Source organism: Clarias gariepinus, chromosome 12 (genome assembly GCF_024256425.1).
Source record: "Clarias gariepinus isolate MV-2021 ecotype Netherlands chromosome 12, CGAR_prim_01v2, whole genome shotgun sequence".
Taxonomy (NCBI): domain Eukaryota; kingdom Metazoa; phylum Chordata; class Actinopteri; order Siluriformes; family Clariidae; genus Clarias; species Clarias gariepinus.
The window spans coordinates 27,230,832-27,258,410 of NC_071111.1; the positions used below are offsets into that span (position 1 = coordinate 27,230,832).

At 39.4% G+C, this 27,579-nt stretch overlaps 1 protein-coding gene across 1 annotated transcript in view; it reads left to right on the forward strand.

The window, feature by feature from the left end:
- The first annotated feature begins 329 nt into the window (after positions 1-329).
- The window catches only part of LOC128534123 (NLR family CARD domain-containing protein 3-like), a 33,049-nt gene continuing 5,799 nt past the window's right edge, over positions 330-27,579 (forward strand). Inside the window, exons 1-4 of the mRNA XM_053508423.1 lie at positions 330-424; positions 4,842-6,617; positions 7,550-7,744; positions 19,692-19,861. Coding sequence (XP_053364398.1) covers positions 330-424; positions 4,842-6,617; positions 7,550-7,744; positions 19,692-19,861 — 2,236 coding nt within the window. The remainder of the gene's footprint in view (positions 425-4,841; positions 6,618-7,549; positions 7,745-19,691; positions 19,862-27,579) is intronic.

Genomic DNA, 27,579 nt, shown 5'->3' on the forward strand with positions numbered 1-27,579 from the left:
TTTTTTTGTTCCTATAAGGTGTAGGGTTTCAGCTTTTTTTTGTCAGAGGTGAATCAAATCTTTAAGGATACGGGTTGATTTTATTAAACTGATTAAACTTATAACCTGCACTTCATCTTCTATCCGTCCAGCGTCTAGCTCGAATCAGTGTATTTTACCAATTCTTTTTATCCCATGGCCAACAATGATAATACAAAATCTGATATTTATCAATTATGAGCATGGTAATGTAATATTTGCGGTGCTCTGGAATGTTTTTCTGAGGATTTCTTTGCTGCAAGATGTTGGAATTTTGGCCTGAAGTTTTGTTGAGAGTTCTTGGAGAGCAGATGACTCAGGCGATTGGTTCAGAAGAGCCCGAAGAGTCTCAGCGAGAAGTACGAGGGGCGAAAGAGTCCAAAGAGCTTGGTTTTGACTCCGTTCAGTCAGTACGTCCCATGGGTGTTTGTCCCAATCAGATGTGGTTGCGGGGCTTAGCCATACCCTACATGATTACCTGTTTTTCATGCACACAATAACCCAACGTTTGGTCTGTCATGTGGAACATCCTGTTGGAGTTTTAGTACTTTTGATAAAGTGTATTAACATGAGCCCTGTTCATCTTCTTCTTTGTCTTTCGGCTGTTCCCTTTCAGGGGTCGCCACAACGAATCATCTGCCTCCATCTAACCCTATCCTCTGCATCCTCTTCTCTCACACCAACTAACTTTATGTCCTCCCTCACTGCATCCATAAATCTCCTCTTTGGTCTTCCTCTAGACACCTGAAACTTTTCTCCACCCATTCCAAGTTCCAGTCCGTTACTCTGGACTGTTGACCCTAAGTACTTAAAGTCCTGCACCTTCTTTACCTTTGCTCCCTGTATCCTCACCGTTCCTCTTGGGTTCCTCTCATTTACACACATGTATTCTGTCTTACTGCAGCTAACCTTCATTTCTCTGCTTTCCAGAGCATACCTCCACCTCTCCAATTTTTTTTCCACCTGTTCCCTGCTCTTGCTACAAAGCACAATGTCATCTGCAAACATCATAGTCGATGGAGACTCCTCATCTGTCATCCTGTCCATTACCAGAGCAAACAAAAAGAGGGCTTAGAGCCAATCCTTGATGCAGACCCACCTCCACCTTGAACTCTTCTGTCACACCTACAGCACATCTCACCACTGTCTTACAGCTCTCATACATGTCCTGCACCACTCTAACATACTTCTCTCCAGACTCTCGCCACTCCAGACTTCCTCATACACCACCACAGCTGCTCTGTCGGCACCCTGTCGTACACCTTCTCTAAATCTACGAAGACCCAATGCAACTCTTTATTACCTTCTCCACCAGCATCCTCAAAGCAAATATTGCATCTGATGTACTCTTTCTAGGCATGAAACCATATTGCTGCTCACAAATCCTCACCTCTGCCCTTAACCTAGCTTCCACTACTCTTTCCCACAGCTTCATTTTATGGCTTATTAGCTTTATGCTTCTGTAATTGCCACAGCTTTGTACATCTCCCTTGTTCTTAAAAATCAACACCAATACACTTCTCCATTCTTCTGGAATCCTCTCACTCTCCAAGATCTTGTTAAACAAACTAGTTAGAAACTCTACTGCCACCTCTCCTAAGCACTTCCATACCTCCACAGGTATGTCATCAGGACCAACAGCCTGTCCATCCTTCATCCTCTTCAACGCCCTTCTCACCTCACTTTTACTAATATTTGCTACTTCCTGCTCCACAACATGAGCCCTGTTCATAATTTCAATGTTTCATACACATCAATGTTCTTTGAATTAAAACAAGCATTTATTAAACTCCAAACATGACATACCTTGTATACTCATAAATACCTTCATCTACAGAGAAGGGTTATACATGTTGATTACACTTTCTAAGTTTTGGATAAACACGTTGAACGCAACATAAAGACATTGAACATCCTAAATAGGTATATATACTGTGTATAATTTAATATTCACCTTACTGGAACACCTTACTGATTATCTTGGCTCTTGAGCAAAGACATGTGCTCTGGAGATCTGCACGTGAGTCGGAAAGGGTTGTGAAACTGTCTCGTCCTTATTCAACAGCTTGCTTGCTGACTTACACTCTTGGAGTGAAGTTGTAAAACTGTCTCTTCCCCTTTTTGCCTGGGTTAAGCTTCCCGCTGCTTTTGGGGTAACCCTGTTCATTCCTACAAAGGGAAGCGTAAGATTTTGGGAATTATCATAGCAGCTTATTCTTTTCAGTCTTACAAATGGACCAAACAAATTTTCCATACATGTTCCTCACATGTTTAGCGTGTCTTCTTTTATTGTGTTAAATTGCAGGCCCTATGTATCTTTCAGTATGGCTAATACAAATTGCATTAATGAAAATTATCTTGTTAGTCTCAAACAGTGGAACCCTGGATTGTATGTAACTAGGTCTGCGAGCATTTTGCAAGACAAAATTAAAAAAAATAATTTTAAGTTGTTAAATGAGTTTCCATTATTTCTTATGAAAAAATTCACTTAAATATGTGAGTATTTTGATATACAAGCATGCTTACAGCACAAATAGTGTTTGCAATCCAAGATTTAACTAAACTTTGAAATGTAAGAAAAAAAATAATGGTCCTATCAAAAAAGTTAAAGTTTTTTTAACTTTAACAGTTTATACTGTATACATTGTATACACAGTGTGTATATATATATATATATATATATATATATATATACACATATACACACACACACACACACACACACAGGGCTTAGTCTGATTTTTCACTTGAGATTTAATTGTGGGTCCAGAGCTGTTGCAATAAAGAATATAGCTTATGCCATCTGATGTAGTGAATATAATGGACATTTAATCATATTTTCTGGATCTCTGTATTTTTTAAGAAAATTGTGTCTTATCAAATTTTTAAGCTCTTAATTATAATGGTTTCCACTTTGCAAGAAATGTTTTCTGAACATACCAGTAACCTTTTCAGAAGATCTGAGCTGTAGGTGCATGTTATTCACAAGTTCTGACGCGTGTCTTTAGTTACACAGTGTCACTGACGACATCAGACGTTTCGTTGATCTCTTTGTCTCTTGTTTATTTTCAACATCAAAAACAATGGTTGTTACAGTTAAATCCACTGTAGTCACGACAAGTCGCTTGCTGTGTTCTGTAGCTTCGATAGATTACAGTTACAACAACTTATTTTACTGTATTCCTTTTAGCTTACTGTCTCACGGTCAAAAGCTTGTGTGCTCCACACCTTTCTGTATCCTTCCGTGTCTTAACAACAACTAACAACTAACGTGCGTGATAGACATGAAACTGCATAACTGTGGGATGATGTCACAGAACAACTCATGAAATGATGTCACAATACAAATTATAAGTATGATACTTAATGCTTAATGCTTAACTAATAAACTGAAATAAGGTAAACATAACAAATCACAAGAATGAAATATGGCCCTTACATGAGCTGTGTTACTGTATATCACTTACTTGTGATGTTTTTTTTTTGAGACATTAAAAAATGACAACCCATTTTGCTTTACAATGAGAAATTTTGCAGTTTTCTATCAACTAATATGGATATACTTTACAAATTGTTTTTCTGAGAGGTTAAATATAATCTTGTGACTTAAATACCAATAAAGAGTGTAAAAAGTCAAATTTAAATTTTATCACAAAGCATTTCGGATCTAGACAGATAATACTACGAAGCACCCACTGTGGAACTACAAAAAAAAAAAAAAAAATCTAAATATTATATCACTAGAGTTAGTACCGATCATTGATACTTTTAATGTCATCAGTAATATTATTATTTCAGGTTCAAGCCCAAGTACATGTCTCTCTGTCTGTACAGCAGAGCTCTTTGTCTAACTTATTAATACAAGGAAATAAAATTTTGTAAGGTTGAGTATCTTACGACTTGTTTACGCCAAGTTGTACTTCTTTCATCGTCAGCCAAATACACTCCCTGTTTAAAGTAGATTATAAAATCTGACACATGACTGTTCATAACATCACTTATACTCAACATTTTTATTTCAGCACATAACACTCTCAGTTTGCGGAATTTATACGCTCTCACCTTGGAGTTCTGCGTATCTGTTTGCTCTAAGGATCAGTGTTTTATCTTATAGTGGCATTCCACATCACTGCAAGAATTAGAACCACGATGATATTGACATTGTGATATGGACCAGGAAAGTACAGAGGGAGGAGACAGTGGTCAAGGTCCTTCTTTGACAAAAAATGTTTAAGAAAAAAAAAAACTCCAGGACAAATATTTCATTAGTTTGAACTAGGACTAGTGAATTCATCTGCCCCTGCAGAAATAAAGTTTTACTTGAAAATTGGGACTGCAGAAGTTTCATATGGGCTGAGCTTTGGAATGTATTTTTGCACAGAGTGAGGGTTTAACAGGAGTGTATGCCTGGTTAGTTACATTAAACTTACTCTCTGGTTGACAAAATTCATTGGGACCATGCAGAGCAGGAAAATCTACAATGTTTATAAAGTCATATTTTGATCTACTTATATGCACTTATGCACCTCATGCATCTCAATTCTGATTTATTACTGCTTTGAAAACACCCAAACTATGCCTTTAAACCCGATATTTAGAATATCGTGGAAATGATTAACTAACACTTTTGTTCACAGTGTTCAACAGAAGGCAAGAGATACAACAGCAAAGAACACCATCACAAATACAGGGTAAGTATGATTAGATAATAGAAACATACAGTAGAATATATTTTAGCAGTGATAAACAGTCAGAAAAATAAGACCTTAAAGATTAATTATTGAACCCCATGTCTCACCACATTCTACTTCACCATCTCACAGGCACGACCCAAAATCTGATGCTGTAAATGAATTCCAGAAAAAGTTCAAATTAAATCTAATGAATAAGTTTAAATTCTTGAATGAAGTGATAATAAACCTGGGAACCCAAACACTCCTGAATGAGATCTACACAAAGCTCTGCATCACAGAGGGAGACAGTGGAGACGTCAATAAGGAACATGAGGTGAGACAGATCGAAGCAGCGTCCAGGAGAATAACAAAAGAGGAAACACCAATCAAATGCAATGACATCTTTAAGCCCTTATCCAAACAAGACAAACCCATCAGATCTGTGCTGACAAAGGGAGTCGCTGGCATCGGAAAAACTGTCTCTGTGCAGAAGTTCATTCTGGACTGGGCTGAAGGGACAGCAAATCAGGACATCCACCTCATAATTCCACTTCCTTTCAGAGAGCTGAATTTGATGAAGGACCAGAAACTGAGTCTGATGGAGCTCCTTCATGTCTTTTTTAAAGAAATAAAAGAAACCGAAATGTCCATTTGGGAAAAGGGTTTGTTCATTTTTGATGGATTGGATGAGTGTTGTTTTCCTCTAGATTTCCAGAACACCATGAGAGTGTGTGATGTAACTGAATCAGCATCAGTGCCTGTGTTGCTGATAAACCTGATCAAAGGGAATCTGCTTCCCTCTGCTCTCATCTGGATCACCTCCCGACCTGCAGCAGCTGATCAAATCCCCTCTGAGTGTGTCTATCGACTCACAGAGGTACGAGGGTTCAATGACCCACAAAAGGAGGAGTACTTCAGGAAGAGGATCAGTGATCAGAGCCTGGCCGATAACATCATCACACACCTGAAGTCATTAAGAAGCCTCTACATCATGTGTCACATCCCAGTCTTCTGCTGGATTTCAGCCACTGTTCTAGAGAGAATGTTGGGTGAAGCAGAGAGTGGAGAGATCCCCAAGACTCTGACTCAAATGTACACACACTTCCTCATCATTCAGATAAACATCATAAGAGAAAAGTACTTAAAGAAGCAGGAGACTAATGAAATATTTCTTAAACTGGGACAACTGGCTTTTAAGCAGCTGCAAAAAGGGAACCTGATCTTCTATGAGGAAGACCTGAGAGAGTGTGGCATTGATGTGAGAGAAGCAGCAGTGTACTCAGGTGTGTGTACACAGATCTTCAGAGAGGAGCTTGGGCTTCACCAGAGTAAAGTGTACTCCTTTGTTCATCTGAGCATTCAGGAACACCTCGCAGCTCTGTATGTGCACCTGATGTTCAGGATAGACAATAAAAATGTTCTTAAAAAGAGTCAAGCTTCAAAACAGAAGAAGGAAGAAATTACAGTTTTACACAAGTGTGCTGTAGATGAAGCTTTAAAAAGTCAGACTGGACATCTGGATCTTTTTCTTCGCTTTCTTCTGGGTCTCTCACTGGAGTCTAATCAGAAACTCTTACAGGTCTTAGTAAATCAGACAGGAAGTGGCTCCCAGAGCACAAAGGAAACAGTTCAGTACATTAAGAAGAAGATCAGTGAAGAGCATTCTACAGAGAAATCCATTAATCTGTTCCACTGTCTGAATAAACTGGGTGATAATTCTCTAGAGGAGGAAATCCAACGCTACCTGAAATCTGGAAGACAAAATAAACTCTCTTCATCACAGTTGCCTGCTCTGGTGTTTGTGTTACTGACATCAGCACAGGATCTGGAGGAATTTGACCTGAGTAAATATATCAGTGAAGATAAGATAACAGATGATGTTCTCCTGAAGCTGATGCCTGTGATTGCAGCATCCAGAAAAGCAATGTAAGTAAAGCTGAATATAACTGTTCTACTGTTACAGTGTAAGAAAGAGAGAAACTGAAAACATTTCCACTATTTTTTGGTGTGGGATGCTTTGACCTTAACATGATTCAGGGTATACTTGTAGTAAATAGTAAATAAAGAATAAAATATATATTTAATTTATATTACTTTTAAAGCAAATAGACAAACAAATGAGCTTGCCTGTGATCCTAATTCTGTGTGAATTGGGCATGTCTGTAACTTGTAAAGTAAAAATCCCCTCACAAATGACCTACAGTACCATATTTCCCTGAACACTGAGGACATTTTCAAGGTTTTTATTTAGTGTGCATAATAATGGAGGCTGCATTAAAATGCTTTAAAGTATTTTCAAGGAGGCAGATGGGGTAAATTTGGTGCATTGGTTAAGCAATTACAAAGTTGCAATGGCACCATCATGTGGCGCTCTTTTAATGTGCACTTACAAATGCAAATTGGAATTTGACATAGTATCACCAAGTGCCAAAATTGTACAAAATCTTTTGTGTACCTTCAGGGCCAGGTGATCATGGAGATATACAGTACACTTCCTGTTTAGTGTTTGACACTCATTTGGGTGAAACACAAAGTGATAGCTTTAGTTGTGTGTGTGTGTGTGTGTGTGTGTGTGTGTGTGTGTGTGTGTGTGTGTGTGCTTATCTTTTGTATATCTGTTTAAACTTAGAGGCATTACACATACTGTATAGAAATAAACCACCCTGGAGATGTTCACAGAAAATGTAATGATTGTTAAAATGACATTTTAGCTGTATTGTCTCTTTGAGCTTATTGTCTAACTGGTGTTTGTACTTTTAAAAATTTATTATATAAGAAGGTTCAGTGAAAGATTTGCTCATTTGTTTGATTATTTGCTCTAACTCTATTTTTATTATGTATTATTTTATTTTATTCAGTATCAGGTGTGATAAAATTGGAGTAAAAATTTGTTCAGCTCTGGGCTCAAAACTCAACTCAGAAACCTCCAATCTGAGAGAACTGCATCTGACTGTAAAAACACTGAATCTGTTCTTCACTACACTGGGAGACTCAGGAGTAAAGACTCTCTCTGCTGTACTGGAGAATCCTCACAGTAAAGTGGAAAGTCTGAGGTAAGATAATTCCTTTAAAGTCACATAAACTATCGGTGTTGTCTCATAAGGATTTTGGATGCTGTAGCTACTACTAGGATAATCATAGCATCCCTCTGTACTCTGTACTCCAACTAGGGACTGTAAAGGCCAGTGGTGACTTGTATTTATTAGCCTAATCTTAGTATTTTGACTGTGGGAGTACCCAGTGGAAATCCACAAAGCACGAGGAGAACATGCAAACTTCATGCACACAGACCCGAGGCAGAAATCGAACCCGGACCCTTGAGGCCAAGGTGTTAACAGCAGTGCTAACCACTACGCCACCGTATTGCAATGGTTTGTTAAGAAAATTTAAATTAAATAAGTGAAACTAAAATTATTAATAAAATTATTTTAAACCAAAAAATACATAATTAAAAACAAAAAAACAACATTTATGATCTGATTCTAATGGGTTTATTGGAAGCCAGTCGGTTGATCTTTTGACCTTTCTCTAATGCCCTGTTAGCCAGTGCACAATTTTTGTAAATTAGCATAAATTATGCATTGGTGATAATATAATGGATGTACTGGTAAATGCCAGATTTTTCTTCTCTGTTGCCTGTTGTATTTCATTCATTGGTGGTTAGAAAAGCAACTGTGTCTCCTCATCGCTGTCTCTACAGTATGTGATGCTCATTTACATACAATTACGCCTGTGGGACTGTTTCTTATGAGCTTAATATGTTACCTGGTATTTAACACAGAACACATTAACACAGTACCTGGCATGTAACTACAGCTGCCAACTTTAGAGAAAGGCTTGGAATGAGATTCTGGAAACATGGGCAGTGGTTCACGCACACAACATCCCCACAGCGCCATTTTGGCTAACTCTAATTATACATCTTAATCTGCATTGCAAGTTCTGTATATTTTAATGTTTCAGTTTAATGTTGCAGTTAGTATAACTGACATTTTAAATATTCACCCACCCAAACAAAAACAATTAAATAGGGCCTACCTTAGATCAAAAAGAAAATGCACCCACCCCTCTTGCACCAACCCTGACACGTACACATTAAAAGCAGGTGTAAACAGTCTTGTTATTTGCCTAAAATAGCACGACCCATATAATGATGCTATAGTCAACCAGGAAAGTCATAACTGTATTTGTTCACATACAGTACTTGCTCATATCCTCATGCTCTCACAAGATGTAATATGCATGTAAATGGCAGGGACAGTGTATTTAGAAGGCATGCTTAAAAAGGCAGATAGTTTCAAAAAGGTCTGTAGTTACCCCCATCTTTATGATGTACCTTTACCAATGCACAGTGAGAAGTATGCATTTCATACTGTAACAATTGGTAGGAGATAAGTACTACTCGTGAACTAAGATTAAATCCTACTGGAATCCTCTGGTTGGACGCAGAGGATATTCAATTAAATTCAATTAAATTTTATTTGAATAGCTCTTTTAACAATTGCCATTGTCACAAAGCAGCTTTACACAATCAAGAGAATTATTTAAGTTTGTATGAAATGTAAATGAAAGAATACGAATGGTCATCATCGACCTGGTTTGTGGTGAGATTCATTGCACTTATGTGCCAATAGCATTCTAGTGATGCTGCTAGGCTGTTGGGAGTTGTAATCATTTCCTGCCATGTTTGTTGATGTTGGCCTGGCTCTGACGAGAATAAATTCAGGCATGTATGTACACCAAGTTAAAAGCATCGAGTAATGCGATTTGCGAGTGTTCCGCATGACGAGCAAATATTTTAAATAAATTTTGACTTGAAAAACAAGCAATTCTTCGTTCTTCTTAACAAGTACACTTGCACTTTTCTCCTGAATAAACAAAAGGGTTCTAGCAGACAAGAGACATTTAGATGTATCCTCGTCTGAATAACTAACTGGACTCCATAATAACATCAGTTAACATCAACTATTATAGTTGAACTGCCTGCCACCCAACACACAGTGTAAATGCATCAATTCCTGCTTTCTGTTTTACCCAAATGAGAATGGGTTCCCTGTTGAGTCTGGTTCCTCTTAAGGTTTCTTCCTACTACCATCTCAGGGAGTTTTTCCTTGCCACTGTCGCCCTCGGCTTGCTCACCAGGAACTATCTCACCATTTTGATTCATACACATTCCCATTCCATACAAACTTAAATAATTCTTTTGATTGTGTAAAGCTGCTTTGCGACAATGACAATTGTTAAAAGCGCTATACAAATAAAATTGAATTGAATACAGGATATAGAAGGTGTTACCACATAAGGCATGAGGAAGCACAGTGAGGGGTCTGTTCTCAGAGCACAGGAATCTTCTTATTAGATTACAATGTCTTACAATATTATACAACCTTACAGGTTTAAGTTTTCAGTGTTATTTGTAAAGAGGGTTGAGAGAAACATAGTTTCGTTTCTCTATATGTATGCACTGTACATGTATCAGAGCTGACAATAAAGTTGACTTTGACATTGCCTGATAATTACAAATATGGTTCATAGAACACCACAGTACACTTTAGTTACCTTTGAAGTGGCACTAATTTAGTTAACAGACACAATTTTAGCCAGTAAAACATTTAATTTAGAGCCAGAACTGCTCCATTTAAGAGCTTGTCTTCACAATTAAAAAAAGAAATTGATAACCCCTCCACCCAATGCTCATTCATTCATGCTGTCGACAACAATTAAATAATGAAAATAAAGAAAAAAATGATTTATATTGACTAACCACACCAGTCCTTACCGCCGCCATGTTCCCCCACACTAAACTAAAGGTACTTACATATAAATAGGATCACCTCTGATTGGCCAACGCAGAAGCTCCTTTCACCAATGAAAAAACTTTCGACATGCCCACTTCCTTTCGAGACACCCCCTACCTTTCGGCACGCTGATTGGCCAACACAGAAGCTCCTTTCACCAATGAGAAACCTTTTGACACGCCCCCAAACCTTTCGGCACGCCCCAACCTTTTGGCACGCCTATTGCTCCAGCCTGCAGTTATCCCTACTTGCCTCTGTCTAAACGGACAGAACCGCACGCGGGCAGAGAGTTAATTAACTTTGCGCAGGTGTAGTTTGAATTGTCTTGCTCTTCTGTTTCATTAGCGGTTCATGACAGCTGGGGTCTCGCTACTGCCCCCTGCTGTACTGTGAATAAAATGTTGACTTAACATAAATGGTTTGTGTTTACACAACATATTAGGAATTTGTACAGTCAAGTTGAGACAAAATTATGTTAACCATAATTTAAAAAAATACTTTAACAAATACCATTATTTTTGGTACACTGAAAGTAATTATATTATTTAAAGTGCACAACCTGCCTTGTTAATTTGTTTTGTGTGGTTATGGTTCTTTAAAACACTATAATAAAATATTTTATGATAACAAATAAGTATATTTTTCTAATTTGTACAGATTACAAAAAATTCAAAGCATAAATATGTTAAAACGCTTTTTTCCAGGACGTTTTTTAGAGAGCATTGACTGAAATAAACACAAGCAGGTTTCATTTTTAACAAAATAATATCATGTTTATCTCATGGGTTTTCACGTGATCCCATGGGTTTTACACAAAAATGTTACACAAACATTTTTGCATATGTAAAAACATGTGAAATTCATGTCTTTTCTGTAAGTGATAATACAGTATATTGTTAATTTTACTGCAATAAACTGTATTTTCATATGTTTTTAACTGTTAAATGTAAGGTCTTACTCTAAGGTCTTAAACTAATTTATGGTTTTTCATTGTAAATTTTACGGTTATCGCATGTTTTGTGGAATATAGTTTTATCCTATATTTTACCGTAAAATTTACGGACATTTTTTACAGTGTATACCTTGTGACTGGTCAAGAGAGAAGAGATAGTCCAACATGACAGACACATCATATTTATAAAAAGTAAACCAAAATAAAGATCTGGTGATGAAGAGTGTGTCATTGTGTCTCTACAGGTTGTGGGATTGTGGTGTCTCAGATGAAGGCTGTGCTGCTCTGACTTCAGCTCTGAGATCAAACCCCTCACACCTGAGAGAACTGTATCTGACTAATAATAAAGTAGGAGACTCAGGAGTGAGGGGTCTCTGTGATGTCCTGGAGAATCCTCACTGTAAACTGGAGACACTGAGGTAAGATCACCTCTCTGAGAGTGCAGAAGTTTTAGGCCCATCATCAATGTCCTGAGGAGGAAGATTCTTTCTTTCCAGTCTTGGGTCACATTTTTGTCAGTGAAGATTTGTCTTCATCTTGCTGCTATATACAGGGTCTGTATCATAGAAGCAGTAAATAACCTTGAATTATTTCACATTTTGTTATGAATAAAGAATATCTATAAAAGTCATTCTCAAATGCACTCAAACAGTAAGACAAGGCTGAAATTGAGAACAGGATCAATAGGTGTGTGTATGAGAGGAGATCACAGTGCATGATCACTACTGTACAGTATGTTTAATATAGAGAATGTGGAGTTACTTCATGTTTTTATACCGCGTTGCTTTTTGGGAAGGCGCCACCTAGTTTGGTTTTAATGCTGATCAGTTGCCATGGTGATTTCTGACACAGATGTGTTGAGAGTGACACAGAGTTAACAGCGGCTTGTTATTGTTCTTAGATTTGTGACATGGTGAAAATGAAAATGTGAAATATGTAGTGAAATAATTGCATTAAATTGTTTATATTGTTAGTAGTATATTGTATATAGTAGTATATTGTCACTGCCTAGGAAGTGTTTTTTTTATTTTTTATTTGGTGATGGGAGCTTCTGGGTGGGTGAGCCCAAACAAGAAAACATTTTAAGCTTTTGGCCAGGTGTTCTGTGTCCCATATATCCTATACTTCAAAAGAAAAAACTTTATTAAATTCTTTATCATATGGAAACTTTAATGTCCCTTAGATCCACGCAATGTCAGAGCCCTTAAAGTGCTCCCTGAATTTTGACAGAATCTACAAATACTGCAGTTTCTCTAGATGCACACAAAACTGCCCAAAATATTCTGTCAATTTTCAGTTCAGCATTCTGTCACTATAGACTTTTGGTTTGTAACACTCCCACCACATGTAAGAACATTGCACAACGTCAGCAGTTCAAGTCAATACCAGCCACGCAGCAGAACAATGCAGTACCACCCACTATTGGACACGATCCTCAATAATCTGGCTCAGCCTGGGGGGTCTCCAGTTACAACTGGCCAAACCTCTAGCAAAATGAGCAAAATATCATCCACACACTCATTTATATGTTTATTTTCTATGCCAATGACATGTCATTTTCAAACTTGCATTTTGATCAATTCTTTGATAAGTTTTACTTTTATTTTGGACATTTAACTTATATAATATAATGATAACAGGCAGACATTGCAAAACAATAAAAGCAATACTGTCAGTACTCTAAAATAAAGCTAAACCTGTCCCAAGTCCCTGGAGGAAAAACCTTACTGACTTTAGCTGAGACTAAAGCTAACTAAAGGCAAAGAATTGTCTTGGGTTACTTTGCTGTGACCCTGTTCCCTGAAAACAGGAAAAACACACCCAGCTGCATTAAAACGCTATGGGAATATCTTTTCATGTTGCCGGTTGTGAAGCATATGTGTATCAAACACGTCAAATTTTGGCTTATATAACCTCTGTCAGGTGACGTCATCTGATTAGACGCACCCGCAGGTTATAAATAGAAGTGGACAGGAAACATTCCTCAGATTGATTTGTCTGAACAGACGTCTGGTCACGTGGGCAGTGCGGCATTGGGACACAGCATCTCATTCCCGCCTTTTCAGGGAACAGGGTTACAGCAAAGTAACCCAAAACGTTCCCTTTCAAAGGCTACAGTCGATGCTGCGGGAAAACGCTATGTGAACGAGAGTACCAACGTCGCCGCACTGCAAGTGTCTGGACCCCGAGTTGTGTAGCGTGTGGGCACAAGGCCGAGAGGTCTCAGAACTATGTCTGGGAAGCTGACTCGAGGACTCGTGAGCCCGGAGTGGCATGAACATCCAGACTATAAAATCTAACTAATGTGTGCGGAGAGGACCAGCCCGCCGCATCACACACTTGCTGCCGGGGAATACCTCTTGCTAGTGCAATAGATGAAGCAATCCCCCTGGTTTAATGAGCCCTGATTCCTAGAGGCGAAGTGAACCCACGCGCCTCATAGGAGAGAGCAATAGCATCTCTCACCCAGTGTGATAAGGTCTGTGTAGTGGACCCCGGTTGCGGCCTCCATAACATATAAAGAGCTGCTCTAATTTACGCCACTGACTGGTGCGGTGGACGTAGATCTGAACAGCACATACTGGACACAGTAGGTGAAGTTTCTCCTGCTCCGAAGCTGTAAAAGGCGGAGGACAGTAGGCTTCAAAAACAACAGGGTGCATGGTAGAGAATGAAACTTTCGGAAAATAGTTCGGGTGAGGATGCAAAATGGCCTTGACTAGCCCAGGGGCAAAGTCCAGGCAGGATTGGGAGACTGACAAGGCGCGTAAATCTCCAATCCTCTTAAGAGAGGTAATGGCCATAAGAAAAAAACATCTTAAGAGTCAGAGACCTGTCAGGCGCTGACTCTAGTGGTTCGAAAGGAGTGTCAATTAGACTGTCGAGCACGATAGATAAATCCCATGAAGGGATCGAGCGGGAGACAATTGTGCCCGCATAGTGATCGAATCCCATCTGACACCCAAGTATGTTGTCCTCTGAGCCGGAAAGAGAATGCTTTTGTTAGCATTGAGTCTCAAACCCAGCGAATGGAGACGAGCTAGGATGACATCGCAATGTCGGAGCGCTAGCTGCTGAGACTGGGCCATGATTAGCCAGTTGTCTATGTAATTGAGAATACGGTTGCCCTGGAGTCGCAAGGGAGCCAGGACTGCATCTATACATTTTGTATATGTGCGGGGTGACAGAGCTAGACCGAATGGAAGGACCCGATACTGGTAAGCTTCTTCCCCGAAAGTGAACCTCATGAACTTCCTGTGTTGTGTCAAAACTTTTATGTAAAAGTATGCATCCTTTAGGTCTTTCGTCACAAACCAATCTTCCAGTTGGATTTGCGAAACAATCATTTTGATAGTTAACATTTTGAAACTGTACTTTTTGAGATAGCGTCTTCAACTTTTTCAAAAATTTTCCAAAAGTCTGTTCATACAGCTTAGCTTCTCTGAACCTAGTGGCGACAGAATTCACAGCGTCGCCAAATAGGCCGGAAGGTTAGACAGGGGCATTAAGGAGGAATGTTTGATCCTTGTCCTTGATGCTTGTCAGATTCAACCACAAGTGTCTTTCAGCGGTCACCAAGGAGACCATAGAATGGCCGATAGCACGGGCTGTCTGTTTAGCTGCACGCAGGGATAAATCAGTAGCCCGGCGTAATTTATTAAGTGCTTCGTGATTCAGTGTGCCGCTCGTGCTCAAATCTTTCAGCAGATCAGCCTGATACACCTGCAAAACTGCCATGGTGTGCAAGGAAGTGCCGGCCTAACCTGCTGCTTGGAACGCTTTCCCTACCAGGGTAGAAGAAGTTCTACACGGCTTGGAGGGAGGTGTTGGTTTCTTTAATGAGGATGAATTCCCAGGAGAGAAATAGCCCGCAAGCATCTCTTCTATCTGGGGCATCACGCTATAGCCTCGTGCTTTTGCATCAACGATGTTCGAATAAAACAAAGTTGATGGTACAAAAATACAGGAAGAAAAAGAACGAGATAATTCGTTGTGGAGGTCATCAAAAAATGGGAGAAAGCGGTGTTGTGGCTCCATCTCCTGGCCACCTGGTAGAAATCTGTCATCTAATTTAGATTGTTTTGGGTGAGCTTGCTCCTGTGGCCAGTCGATATGCAGTCGTTCGGCTGCACGCGTTATGACTTCGAGCAATTCCTCATATTCTCTATCATCTTTAGATGAGCGTTCTGAGGAAGCTACTTCCATTTCCACAGAAGCAGGAGAACGAGTCTCTTCAACACACCCACGAGAAGCACCGGAGTGCGTTCGTGAAGTGGAAGGAGAGACTTCGGGATCGAGAGGGCGAGAGAAAGGAGGGACTCCGTCTCTCATGCCTTGGCCAGATCTGCTTGTAAACCCCATGAGTGCAGCGCGGCTCGTGGTTTCCTAAAGAACGCGAGGCGTGCGCGAAGCAGCTTCATGGGGAGAAGATCATAGTGCTCACACTCTCCATTAAGCCCTTCGAAAGCATGCTTCTCACCCAAACATTTGAAGCAGAACGTATGCATATCGCCCTCCTAAAGGAAATTTGATACACACATGCTTCACAACCGATGGAAAAATAATAAAAAGAGAAAAGATATCCATCCATGATACTTTCACAGAAAAAAGATATTCCCATAGCGTTTTCACACAGCATCGAGTGTAGCCTTTGAAAGGGAACATATATTTATTCAATGGTCCTTTTCTCTGTATGCTTCAAAAAAGCAGTAATTTGGCTCACACAAAAAAGACAATTACACACAACCACTGACAAATGACAAAGCAGCTTAAAACAGGAAAATATAATCAGTTCACACATGCATAGAATCACAGGGAATTGATAGAATACACACACAAAGATAATATGCAGTAATACTTAACATGTTTCATATTACACATAGTGGGATCCTACCTTTAGATGCAGAACAAACTGTAGGGTGCACATTGAACATCTGGTAGAAAATCACAGCTGGACATTTGGATGCAACTTTGACCTCTTTAACATTTTGACCACCAGTTAGTGCTTTAGCTCTCTGACTGATTTGTTATAAAACACCACGGCTTCTTCTTCTTAGAGTTTTTTTGGTAGTCTATCAGTATTTGTGTCTCTATTTGCCCATAATATTTACATTCCCCAGTGTGTTTGTCTATTTCACTAAGACTGTGTGGATTAATTCTGTGTTAACTGTGCTATTATTTATTTATTCATTTCCTTTTACTCCTATATGTGCTGGTATCCATAAGAAAGAGCTCCTTACACCCTTCCCGTATAATTCTGACACTATTTGTAAGATGTTAGCTAGATGGTTTTGTCTGCATGAATTTCCTGTTTCCAGCCTAGTAATGGTTGACATGCTATCTTCACTAACCTACATACATGAGTAATATACTATGAATATATTCTTACTGCAGCAGTGGGATGCTGTTAAACCTTATGACAATTTCAAATGCTAAAAATGTACACTTTGTGGGTAATAAAAATATATTTTGTTATATTACATGGTACACACAATTGTCTATACTATTGTATTTCAAATGTGTTACCAGAACACTAAAGGAGATTAGAAGCTTTTATGAATGGTACATGCATTTTTTACACTATAACATGTTTTTGAAACACGTTACACTAGCAACAATGTAGTAGATTTTATTAATGAGTCCAGCAGATTTGCATGAGGTTACAAACAAATAATAATAATAATAATAATAATAAAACAGTACTATTGTTCATTTGTTGTCTCACAAACAGGGTGAGAGCTACAGAGCTTTATACTAGAAGTAAAGTGCATAAGATTTAGCACTAACAGATTGGACAATACATTATATAGTTTAAACTATGTACTTAATTTAGAGTTACTTAACAAAACAATAAAATTCACTTCCTGCAGATAAAAATATTAATAATATGAATTAACACACACAATGATGAAGCTTGCAGCTGCTTAAAGTTTAGTAAGAGCGTCTGCCAAACATCCCGTACATCAAAAGAACAAAAGACATTAGCATGTTATAGACAGACATATGAGAAAACCTTACATGTTAACTCCACAAGCTTTGTAGAAATATGATTAAGATAATGTTTGTAAAAAAAATTTCAGACTCCAATCCACAGCCCAAGATATTAATCCAAAACTAGAACAATTCCTTATAAATTCTGTTGATCTGGCAACCGCTTCAATAACACTGGGCTAATTTACTTCTGATTTTAAGAAGAGGACAAAATAATGTGTAAAACTGATGAGTTTTTGTTTTTCGACATTTTTAAGACTTCTTGTTTTGTTCGTGCAGCAATTTACTGTAAATGTACACACATCTGCTGAGAGAAACAAAATATAAGACTCATTGTGATCACAAACACATCAGCTTTAAAGTTAGTATTAAATGAAAATAAAAATCTGGTGATGAAGAGTGTGTCATTGTGTCCCTCAAATCGTCAACCTGCGACCTTGACACACTTCCTACATCTTTTCTCAAAAGTGTGTTAAACTGTTTGGAAACAGATTTATTAGAAGTGATGAATGCCTCACTTCTTTCTGGGACTTTTCCAAACTCTCTGAAAACTGCAGTTGTTAAGCCACTTTTAAAAAAGAATAATCTTGATAACTCCGTATTAAATAACTACAGACCAATATCAAATCTTCCTTTTACAGGTACGATTATTGAAAAGGTTGTCTTTTATCTGGTGAACAACCATTTAAACTCAAATGAATACCTAGACAGTTTTTAATCTAAAGATAAAGATAAAGATAATAAATGACATTCGTTTAAATTCTGACTCCGGCAAAATATTAGTGTTGGTACTGCTAGATCTTAGCGCTGCGTTTGACACTGTCGATCATAACATACTAATAGAAAGACTGGAATACTGGGTCGGGCTTTCTGGGATGGTACTCAAATGGTTCAGGTCATACTTACTGTAGAAGGGAGACGTTATTATGTGAGTATAGGAGAGCACAAGTCCAAGTGGACGTCCATGACATGCGGAGTCCCACAAGGCTCAATTCTTGCACCGCTCCTGTTTAGCCTGTATATGCTCCCTCTAAATCAGATAATGAGAAAGAACCAAATTGCCTATCACAGCTAAGCTGATGATACCCAGCTTTACCTAGCCTTATCTCCAAATGATTTTAGCCCCATAGACTCCCTCTGCAAATGCATTGATGAAATTAACAGTTGGATGTGCCAGAATTATCTTTAATTAAACAAGAAGAAAACTGAAGTCATTGCATTTGGAAACAAAGATGAAGCTCTGAAGGTAAATGGATACCTTCACTCTAGGGGTCAGATAACTAAAAATCAAGTCAAGAATCTTGGGGTTATTCTGGAGACAGACCTTAGTTTCAGTAGTCATGTCAAAGCAGTAACTAAATCAGCATACTATCATCTCAAAAACATTGCAAGAATTAGATGTTTTGTCTCAAATCAAGACTTGGAGAAACTAGTCCATGCCTTTATCACCAGCAGGGTGGATTATTGTAATGGTCTCCTCACCGGCCTTCCCAAGAAGACCATTAGAAAGCTGCAGCTCATCCAGAATGCTGCTGCCAGGATTCTGACTAGAACCAGAAAATCTGAGCACATCACACCAGTCCTCAGGTCCTTACACTGGCTTCCTGTATCATTTAGGATAGATTTTAAAGTACTTTTACTTGTTTATATATCACTTAATGGCCTAGGACCTAAATACATTACAGATATGCTCACTGAATATAACCCTAACAGACCACTCAGATCGTTAGGATCGAGTCAGTTAGAAATACCAAGGGTTCACACAAAACAAGGGGAGTTCGCCTTTAGCCCTTATGCTGCCCGCAGTTGGAACCAGCTTCCAGAAGAGATCAGATGTTATGTGTTATGTTATTTAAGATGATGTTAAAACATTAGTCACATTTAAATCTAGACTCAAAATGCTGTGCATTTATTCAATGAGCACTGTGCTAAGTCCGAACTGACTGTACTATTTTGTACTATTTTATGTTTATCTAATTTCTTAAACTGTTTTATTTTTATTTTAAATTATGTTTTTATTAGTTTTAATTAGTCTTTTATTTTTTTTTATTAAATTTTAATTAGTTTAAAAGTTTTGTTGCAAACTGCATTTATTTTTATTTTAAATAAAATTTAAAAGTTTTTGTTAAAATGTCTTATTGCTATTATCTTTTATTTCATTTCATGTTTATTTTCTTTTCTTCTATGTAAAGCACTTTGAATTACCACTGTGTATGAAACGTGCTATACAAATAAACTTGCCTTGCCTTGCCTCTACAGGTTGTGTGGTTGTGGTGTCTCAGATGAAGGCTGTGCTGCTCTGACTTCAGCTCTGAGATCAAACCCCTCACACCTGAGAGAACTGGATCTGTCTGATAATAAAGTAGGAGACTCAGGAGTGAAGTGTCTGTGTGCTGTACTGGAGAATCCTCACTGTAAACTGGAGACACTGAGGTAAGATCATCTCTCTGAGAGTCACATGACCTGCTCCTCAGTAAGACACATTCCCTTATAGTGAGACTGAAGCAGAAGTTTTAGGTTGATCATCAATGTCCTGAGGAGGAAGATTGTTTCTTTTCACTGCACACTGATGATTTGTCACAGAGTCTTTGGGTCAGATGTACGTACAGTGGTTAATCAATCGGACTGTAGGTCCTACCGTCGCCGCGCTCGGCGGTACCGTTTGGCTTTGTGCGTTTGCTGGCTTTTACCGTTGAGTGGCGCTATATAACTACAGGCTGACGCCTCGTGCCTTAGTTCATTCTCTGCTGGATTAATGAGACACGGAGTTTTAGAACTGCACGTAGTAGCGGATAAAATCAAGTAAAACATTGTAGTTAAACAAATTCATAATCACAGAACTAAAATCACAGTACAAATGTAAAATTCAAATTAAATTAAATCTTATTAGGATCAAATTTAAACAAAATAAATGTTAACACAGTGAGCCTTTAAATTTTATCACGTGTAATTAGAAAAGACGCGTGTAGGGTTTTGTGTCGTCTTATATCTTGTGTTCTTTAAATTTATAGTAGATTTATTAACTAAAATAAATGACCATAAAAATTATAACATTGTCAGGACGTTCTACTGCGTCAGCTAATGTTGGTCATTCAGCCCCGCTTGTGTTTTTGCGTTTATTATAAGAATGAAATGCAGTAGACTGATATGATCTGTAACAGATTCGACCCATGTTGCACGGGCGGCACCATAAAGCACGGACACGAGGCGAGGTCTTACGGGAAAAGGGTCATTTATTTAGGTAAAATGGGGAAGGAAAGTGTTGAAGGAGGGAGAAAGGAAAGAAAGGGATAAAGATTGTGCATGTGCAGTTCCGGAGGCTGTGCCACACTGGCATGCAGGCACACAGCTGACAATAAGTGTTGGTGCGCGGAGTGGCAGAACTGAGCACGCGGAGGCAGCGCTTCTCCCGCTGTCGATGGCCGGCGCGAGTCCTCGCTGACGTAAAAAAAAAACTTAACACAAACGTCCTCGCAGCCTTTTCCTCTTCGGCAGCGGGGCTGCGAGGGCAGGCACGGTGCGGGAGTGAAGATGCCGCGGGAGCTCGCGCAGCTCTTTCTCGCGCTGTCCTCAGCGCGGAGATCAAAGGGCGGAATTCTAGTGTCCTTGTTTAAAGTCCCTGGGGCGCGTCACATCGCCCCACTGACATGCTTCTTTCATATTCTCCATTACATCACGTACTTCCCAGACCTCAGACAAACCTCCGCGCCTTGCTTTTATAATGCGGAGCAAGCCCGAGATCATATTAACGTTAATTATCGCCAGCCGGCACAAATAGGCGGCTCCCGTCCCTTTGCTGCCTATTCAGGGAGCCTACGGAGTGAGGGAGTAGTTATAGTAGATTTGGGCGTACACCCATCGCACGCGCACGCCGTGGCAGATCATCATAATTGTCCTAAACTTGTATTTCATAAGGTTTTCCGAGCGGTGGTACAGCGCAACGGGGGTCATTATTTACTATTAAACATTAAACGAATTTACAAAACTTTATACGTGCGATTAAGCGCTGATTCTACATAGGAAAGTAAAGAAGAGGATCCTGATGCTCAACATTCCGGAGACCAAACCCCATTTAAATTAAATTAACAAATATTGCATGTAAATAACAATAGCCCACGTTTAAAAAAGCATTTTTATTTAGATTATAAAAAAATAATCCTGCATCTGTTTTAGGTGTTCCAGCTGCCACTGTTCTAAAATTCAAATTAAATCAAATCTTATTAGGATCAAATTTAAGCACAATAAATGTGTGAGCCAGTGAGGCAGTGAGCCTTTTGATTTTATCACTTGTAATTAGAAAAAAAGCGTGTATGGATTTGTGTCATCTTATTTCTTGTGTTCTTTAAATTTATAGTAAATTTATTAACTGAAATAAATGACCATAAAATTAAAACAGTGTTAGGACGTTCTACTCCGTCAGCAGATGTCGGTCTTTCAGCCCCGCTTGTGTTTTTGCGTTATTATAAGAATGAAATGCAGTAGACTGTTATGATTTGTAACGGGTTCGACCCATGTTACTCAAACAACTCAGTTCAGGTGTAAGTAAATGGATATAAAGTAAATGTCTGTGCTGTTTGGGGGAGGGACGTGCTAATGATTTGTTCGGCTCTGTGTGTGTGTGTGTGTGAGAGAGAGAGGGGGGTGTCGCGGTGGTTGATTATTCAGTGAAACAAAGGCTCAGCTGAAAAATGTTAGGCACATCAGTCACTTAACCCCCAATAAAAGGTATTTGAGTGTTATGATAGTTGTAATATAACAGATGCGCACTGAATACTAAACCTAAACCAGGCACGGAGATTAATGAACCAAGATAGCCCCCATACCCGTTAAAAAAAAACAAAAAAAAACAAATAATATTATTGTGTATAGACTGATTAAAAACAATGCAATTTATGCTATCATAAGGAAAATAAGTTCTTCCATTCCAATGATTAAAAAAGGTAACAATGTCAACTTTAGAATCTAGAATCCAGGAGATTAAAATTACACAAATTGAAATCACTGAAAGTCTCCAGAAGAGCCTCAGATTCAAGAGGTTTTTAAAGTGGGGAGAAATGCATTTCAGTTCCTCTGAATGTATAGGTGAGAACAGCCAATTCACACCTGGGGAGGGTGAATCATTTGTATTTGAATGTTGTCTGGCATTGTAAAGCACTATAGTGACACCAAAAGAACAACCCAGGATTAATGGGAATTCTTATACTGCATAAACATTATTTAGCACCAAAAACTTCCTCGCGTTTGGGAAAACTATGCGTGCGGTTGAGCGCTGGTTAGACTATAGGAAATTAAATCGGAGGGTTTTTATTTAGACTATTAACAAAATAAGGCGTGCCAGCTGCCACTTTTTAGTTAGAAGTTTTCAATACAAAGCTTATAATGCCCACATGACATGACGGAATAAGGCACGGCTGGTGATGATTGGGGTTTGTTGGGTTACAGTGGATTTTACTACACGGTGTGAGTGCAATGGCCATCCGTCTGCTCGCACTGACTCTGCTCCCCCCTCCCACCTCTCGCTCCTTTGAAGTTACTGGGGCGCGTTCCATTTGCCTTGCTTGCATGCCGCACTTCCGCGTTGTTGCACGCGCGCTGCATACACAGCGCGTAGTAAAATCCACTGTAGCCCAACAAACCCCGAGTATTTTCTAGCGCGGAGTGCAAGCCCGGGCAACGATAGTAACGATAGCTCACCAGTCATGTGTAATTCTGCGGTCCCGCTGCTTCGCATGTCTGAAGGGGAGGCCGCCTAACTAGTGAGCGAGGAGCGATATTGATTTGGGCGCACGCCGTGACAGGCTGAAAAAACTGTGTCAGATTAATGTGCAAAAACTATATAATAAAACTATATAAGACTACATGCCTTTATAAGACTTAACTTTTATTTAAGCGCACTCACAATAACGAAAAAACGTTGTGATTTTGTAAGTGTTGTAAGCTGTGCTGCTCTGTATTGTTTTTGGTAACCTTGAGCGCGTCAGAAAATGAACGCAAACGTTTATTTAAAGTCTGCTTGCTGTTTTCCCGACGCGTTCATAATCATTATTCTACTTCTGCCGGTGCACTCTGGAAAACTTAATGCATGCGGCTGAGCGCTGATTAAAACTATGGAGTAAATTAAAGAGTAGAATCACGATTCTGAAGTCCTGAGCCCAAACCTCATTTAAATTAAATTAACAAATACTATAAGTAAAAAAAAAACAATAGCCCACGTTTAGAAACCGTTTATAAATTCTTTCCGACATGAGTTGGCCCGGTGTTATGCGCAGAGCGCCGGGAGATTTCCTGAAGCTCAGAAATCACTGGGCATTTTTTCTAAATAGCCGCTATCTTTAATAACTGATGGAGGTTTTGAGCTGTATACACATGCATTCCTGCCTAAACAACTCTTAAAACTACACCTGTGACACAATAACAGTAATATTTCAAACATTCTGCAGGCTGATATTTGGAGAAAGGAAAGAATAATGAATAAACCAGTTGTTGGGTCAAAATAACCCAACCAGGTGTTCATTTGTAAACTACATCTCATATGAGCCAACATGAACAACCCAACAATGTGTTTAAAGTACCTGAAATAATCCAGAACTTAAATAACAATAAACAGATACAGATATACGCTGTATAACGGTCACTGTTGTATTTACGGCAACAAGCGAAAATGTCACTTTGCGCCACCTGGCGGCCATTTTACGAATGACTTTGAAATGCAACTAATTTATTTTGGCCGCTGACGTTTTTACGCGGCGGTGAGCGCGACGGTAATAACCATTCCGATTGATCAACTACTGTATGTGAGAAGCTGCAGAGCAAAACATGACTTGATGTGACTGCAGTGTGTCTGAAATGACTGTGAAATTTACTAAAACACTGTAACTAATCACACAAACTGCACCTGGGACACAAACTAAATGCACTGTGTGTGAGCTGTAGGGTTTAAAAGCAGCAGGGAAATGCAAATGAGAATGTTTATTTTGTCAGTTAACATTCGTCTCTATAAACTGCTATAAACAGGGTTGCCAGATCTGCGTCATAGAAGCAGTTTTAAACCATGCAGTCTTTCTTAAAGACTTATGGTGTGATATCCCGGTCAAAATTCATAAGGAATTGCAAATTACATTTGCAATTGCGTTTTCCATATGTGGACACACAAAGTGTGCCATAATTCGAATGCAATTGCAAACTTTACATTACCGTTTGCTTTTTCACCTTCGCGAGCGCACACTGCCAAATTTAAAATAAAAAAGAAAAGTCCATTTACATTTGTATTTCCTATGTCTTACAAGGCATGAGCCTGTCATATTTAAATAGCAAAATCAATTACCACGTTTGCTTTTTCACGTCAATTCGGCCAAAGTTTAAACGCAATCGCTAATCCATTTGCAATCGCTTTTCCAACACGTTACACGGAAACCTGTCAATCAGCAACAGGGGCAAGTCTATACTGTGGGGTGGGATTGTGTGGGGAGTGACGTCACTCGCAGTCGCCGACCAAGAGGGGGGAAATTTGAGCAATGGAGGTGATCCGAGATTATCTCATTTGTTTATTAAGAAATAAACACACAAAAATGACAAATTTTCTTACTCTGGAGTGGACAGAGAAGCTGTTACAAATAAATATATTTTTAGATCTTCTCCTGTTACAGCCTGCTGGAGCTAAATCTGTCATAAACGCTGCTTACAGGTATTCCGGGAAATTCAGTGTCCCTATGTTTCCCCGGTCACACACAGTACGCACACCGATTCAAATCATGACGTCACTCGCTACCTAACGCTGAGAAGGCGAACTAGGATTTTAACAGTTTTTCTCTCGTTTTAAAGTGTTTTCACGAACTTTGTGAATTAAACAGATAACCTATGCAAAATAATTAAGTGTCTTTTCGCTTTTTTTGTATATTTGAAGATAATTCAGACGTTTTAAACAAAAAAGGCTAGTTTGCTGGGCAAGTACTGACATCGCGACTACTTTTATTTCACATATACAGTACATTAGCTGTGTGATGATGGATGTGATACTGATTTATTCTAAATATATTTAAGGTTATACTTTGTAATTTATTATAGCATGTAACTCAAGGGTAGAGTGCCTACTCGTGATAATCACGATAGTTTTTTTTTTACCCACTCAAACATCCAGTTCAATTAAATCACCTGGTTACATGTCAAACACAGATACAGGAATTATAAAACACCAAACTCATCGTTATTCATGTTATTCACATCTATCTATCTATCTATCTATCTATCTATCTATCTATCTATCTATCTCTGTCTGTCTGTCTTAGCACTCGCATATGATGGGGAAACATGATATCCTGAAATCCATGATATACCTTTTCGATATCCATGATAAAACAGACATACATAATTGGCACAGCACATATTATAATAGCATTTTTACATAAAATAGTGTATCTGAATTGGTTCTTTTTTCTTAAATTTCACAAAGTTTCACAAATATGAAAACTTGAAGTTTATTACAAATGTTAACTAGATGAATTGATTTCCAGGAGTCTCCTGTTAAAAATAGTGTTTTAAAAAAGCATCATATATCACTGTATTACCTTTGCACACATGTCTCTGAGTCAGTTTCAGACATCCCTGATACTTCCACAGCCAGTAGGAGGAGGGAAAACGATTTTCCTGATGCCCAGGAAAATATGTTCCCTTTCAAAGGCTACACTCGATGCTGCGTGAAAACGCTATGGGGACATCTTTTTGTGTTGCCGGTTGTGAAGCATGTGTGTGCCAAACACGCCAAATTTTTGGCATATATAACCTTGGTCAGGTGACGTCATCTGATGAAGTGCACCTGCAGGTTATAAATAGGAGTGAACCGGAAACATTCCTCAGATCTTTTTGTCTTCAAAGGACCGAATATTGTGTTTGCGTGTGATGTGTGCAAGCAAATTTAAAAATATTAACTCACCGATATGGTAAAGTTTGTTAGGAGATCCATGCCTCCGCTCTTTCGGATCGCGATCTCCACACCGTTGTTTCGGCGCATTCCTGGGTTAAACAGTGCAATCTGGCAGACGTGCACGAGACGGGAATCCCCCTTTCTCTCGCGTCCTCGCCGGATCAGGAAGTTTTCCGTCCACTTCTCAAGCGCGCTCCGGCGCTTCTTGTGAATGGATAGGAAAGACTTACTCTCGCTTCCGCAGGTAAGTAACGCATGCGATCAAGCGATCGCGTTTCGTATTTCGCCGCGGAAGCAGGATTTCCCTAAGCGCTCAAAAAAAAAAAAAAAAAAAAACGACAAATTGCTGTCGGGTGGCCGGGGGGAAAGAGCCTCAGATAAACGGCGCTCTCTCTCTCTCCCTTCTTTCTTGGCAACCTTCATGACGAGTTAACCCTTTCATGGAATAGCCTTATTTATCCCATGTTTTCATGCCATCATCTTCAAATTATTCTAATGATGTTGATGCGAAGGCGTGGTTATAGGATGATGTCCCAGTTAGAAGAGACGCTGGGGCTATCTCTCCTGGGACATCATCCTTCCTGAAAAGAAGCATACACTCCTCACCAAGCCGTGTAGACTGACATCTTTCCTGGTGGGGAAGAGCTTCAGGCAGCTGATCAGGCTGGAATCATCGTTCCTGGAATTACGTTGAGCCACAGACCTGTCTCTTCGTGCAACAAAGCAGACAGTCCGACCTATCGGCTGTTTTTATGGCTGCTATGGTGTTCCACAGAGTTACCTGTGGCTAAATCTTACTGGAGAATCAAGGATAAGGATCGTGCATTCCTCCTTGATGCCTCATTTCGCCCTCTGGTCGGTTTGGCGACGCTGTTAACGTCGCCACTAGGTTCGGGAGGCGAAATCATATGAACAAGCCTTCGAGAAAGTCCTTTCCCGCCATGCTCAAGGGTCGGGACTGTCGGCCACCCAGCCCCGACCGGGTCTGACTCTCGCGAGGTGCTAAACGCAGGAATAGAGCGTTATGAGCCGGGCACCCCCTCATTAGACTGGGGTGCGGCGCGCCATGCTTTGCAATCAGCTTTGAAGAAGTCGGACCTACGTACTGTCTCCATCACAAAAAAGAAGTACTGAGGTCGTCCAGGACCGTGGGGGTGGCTCCCCCCGGGGCGGGGCACGTAGAATTCCTCTCAGGGATGAAGTGTTCTCCCTGGCACCTCCAGGAGG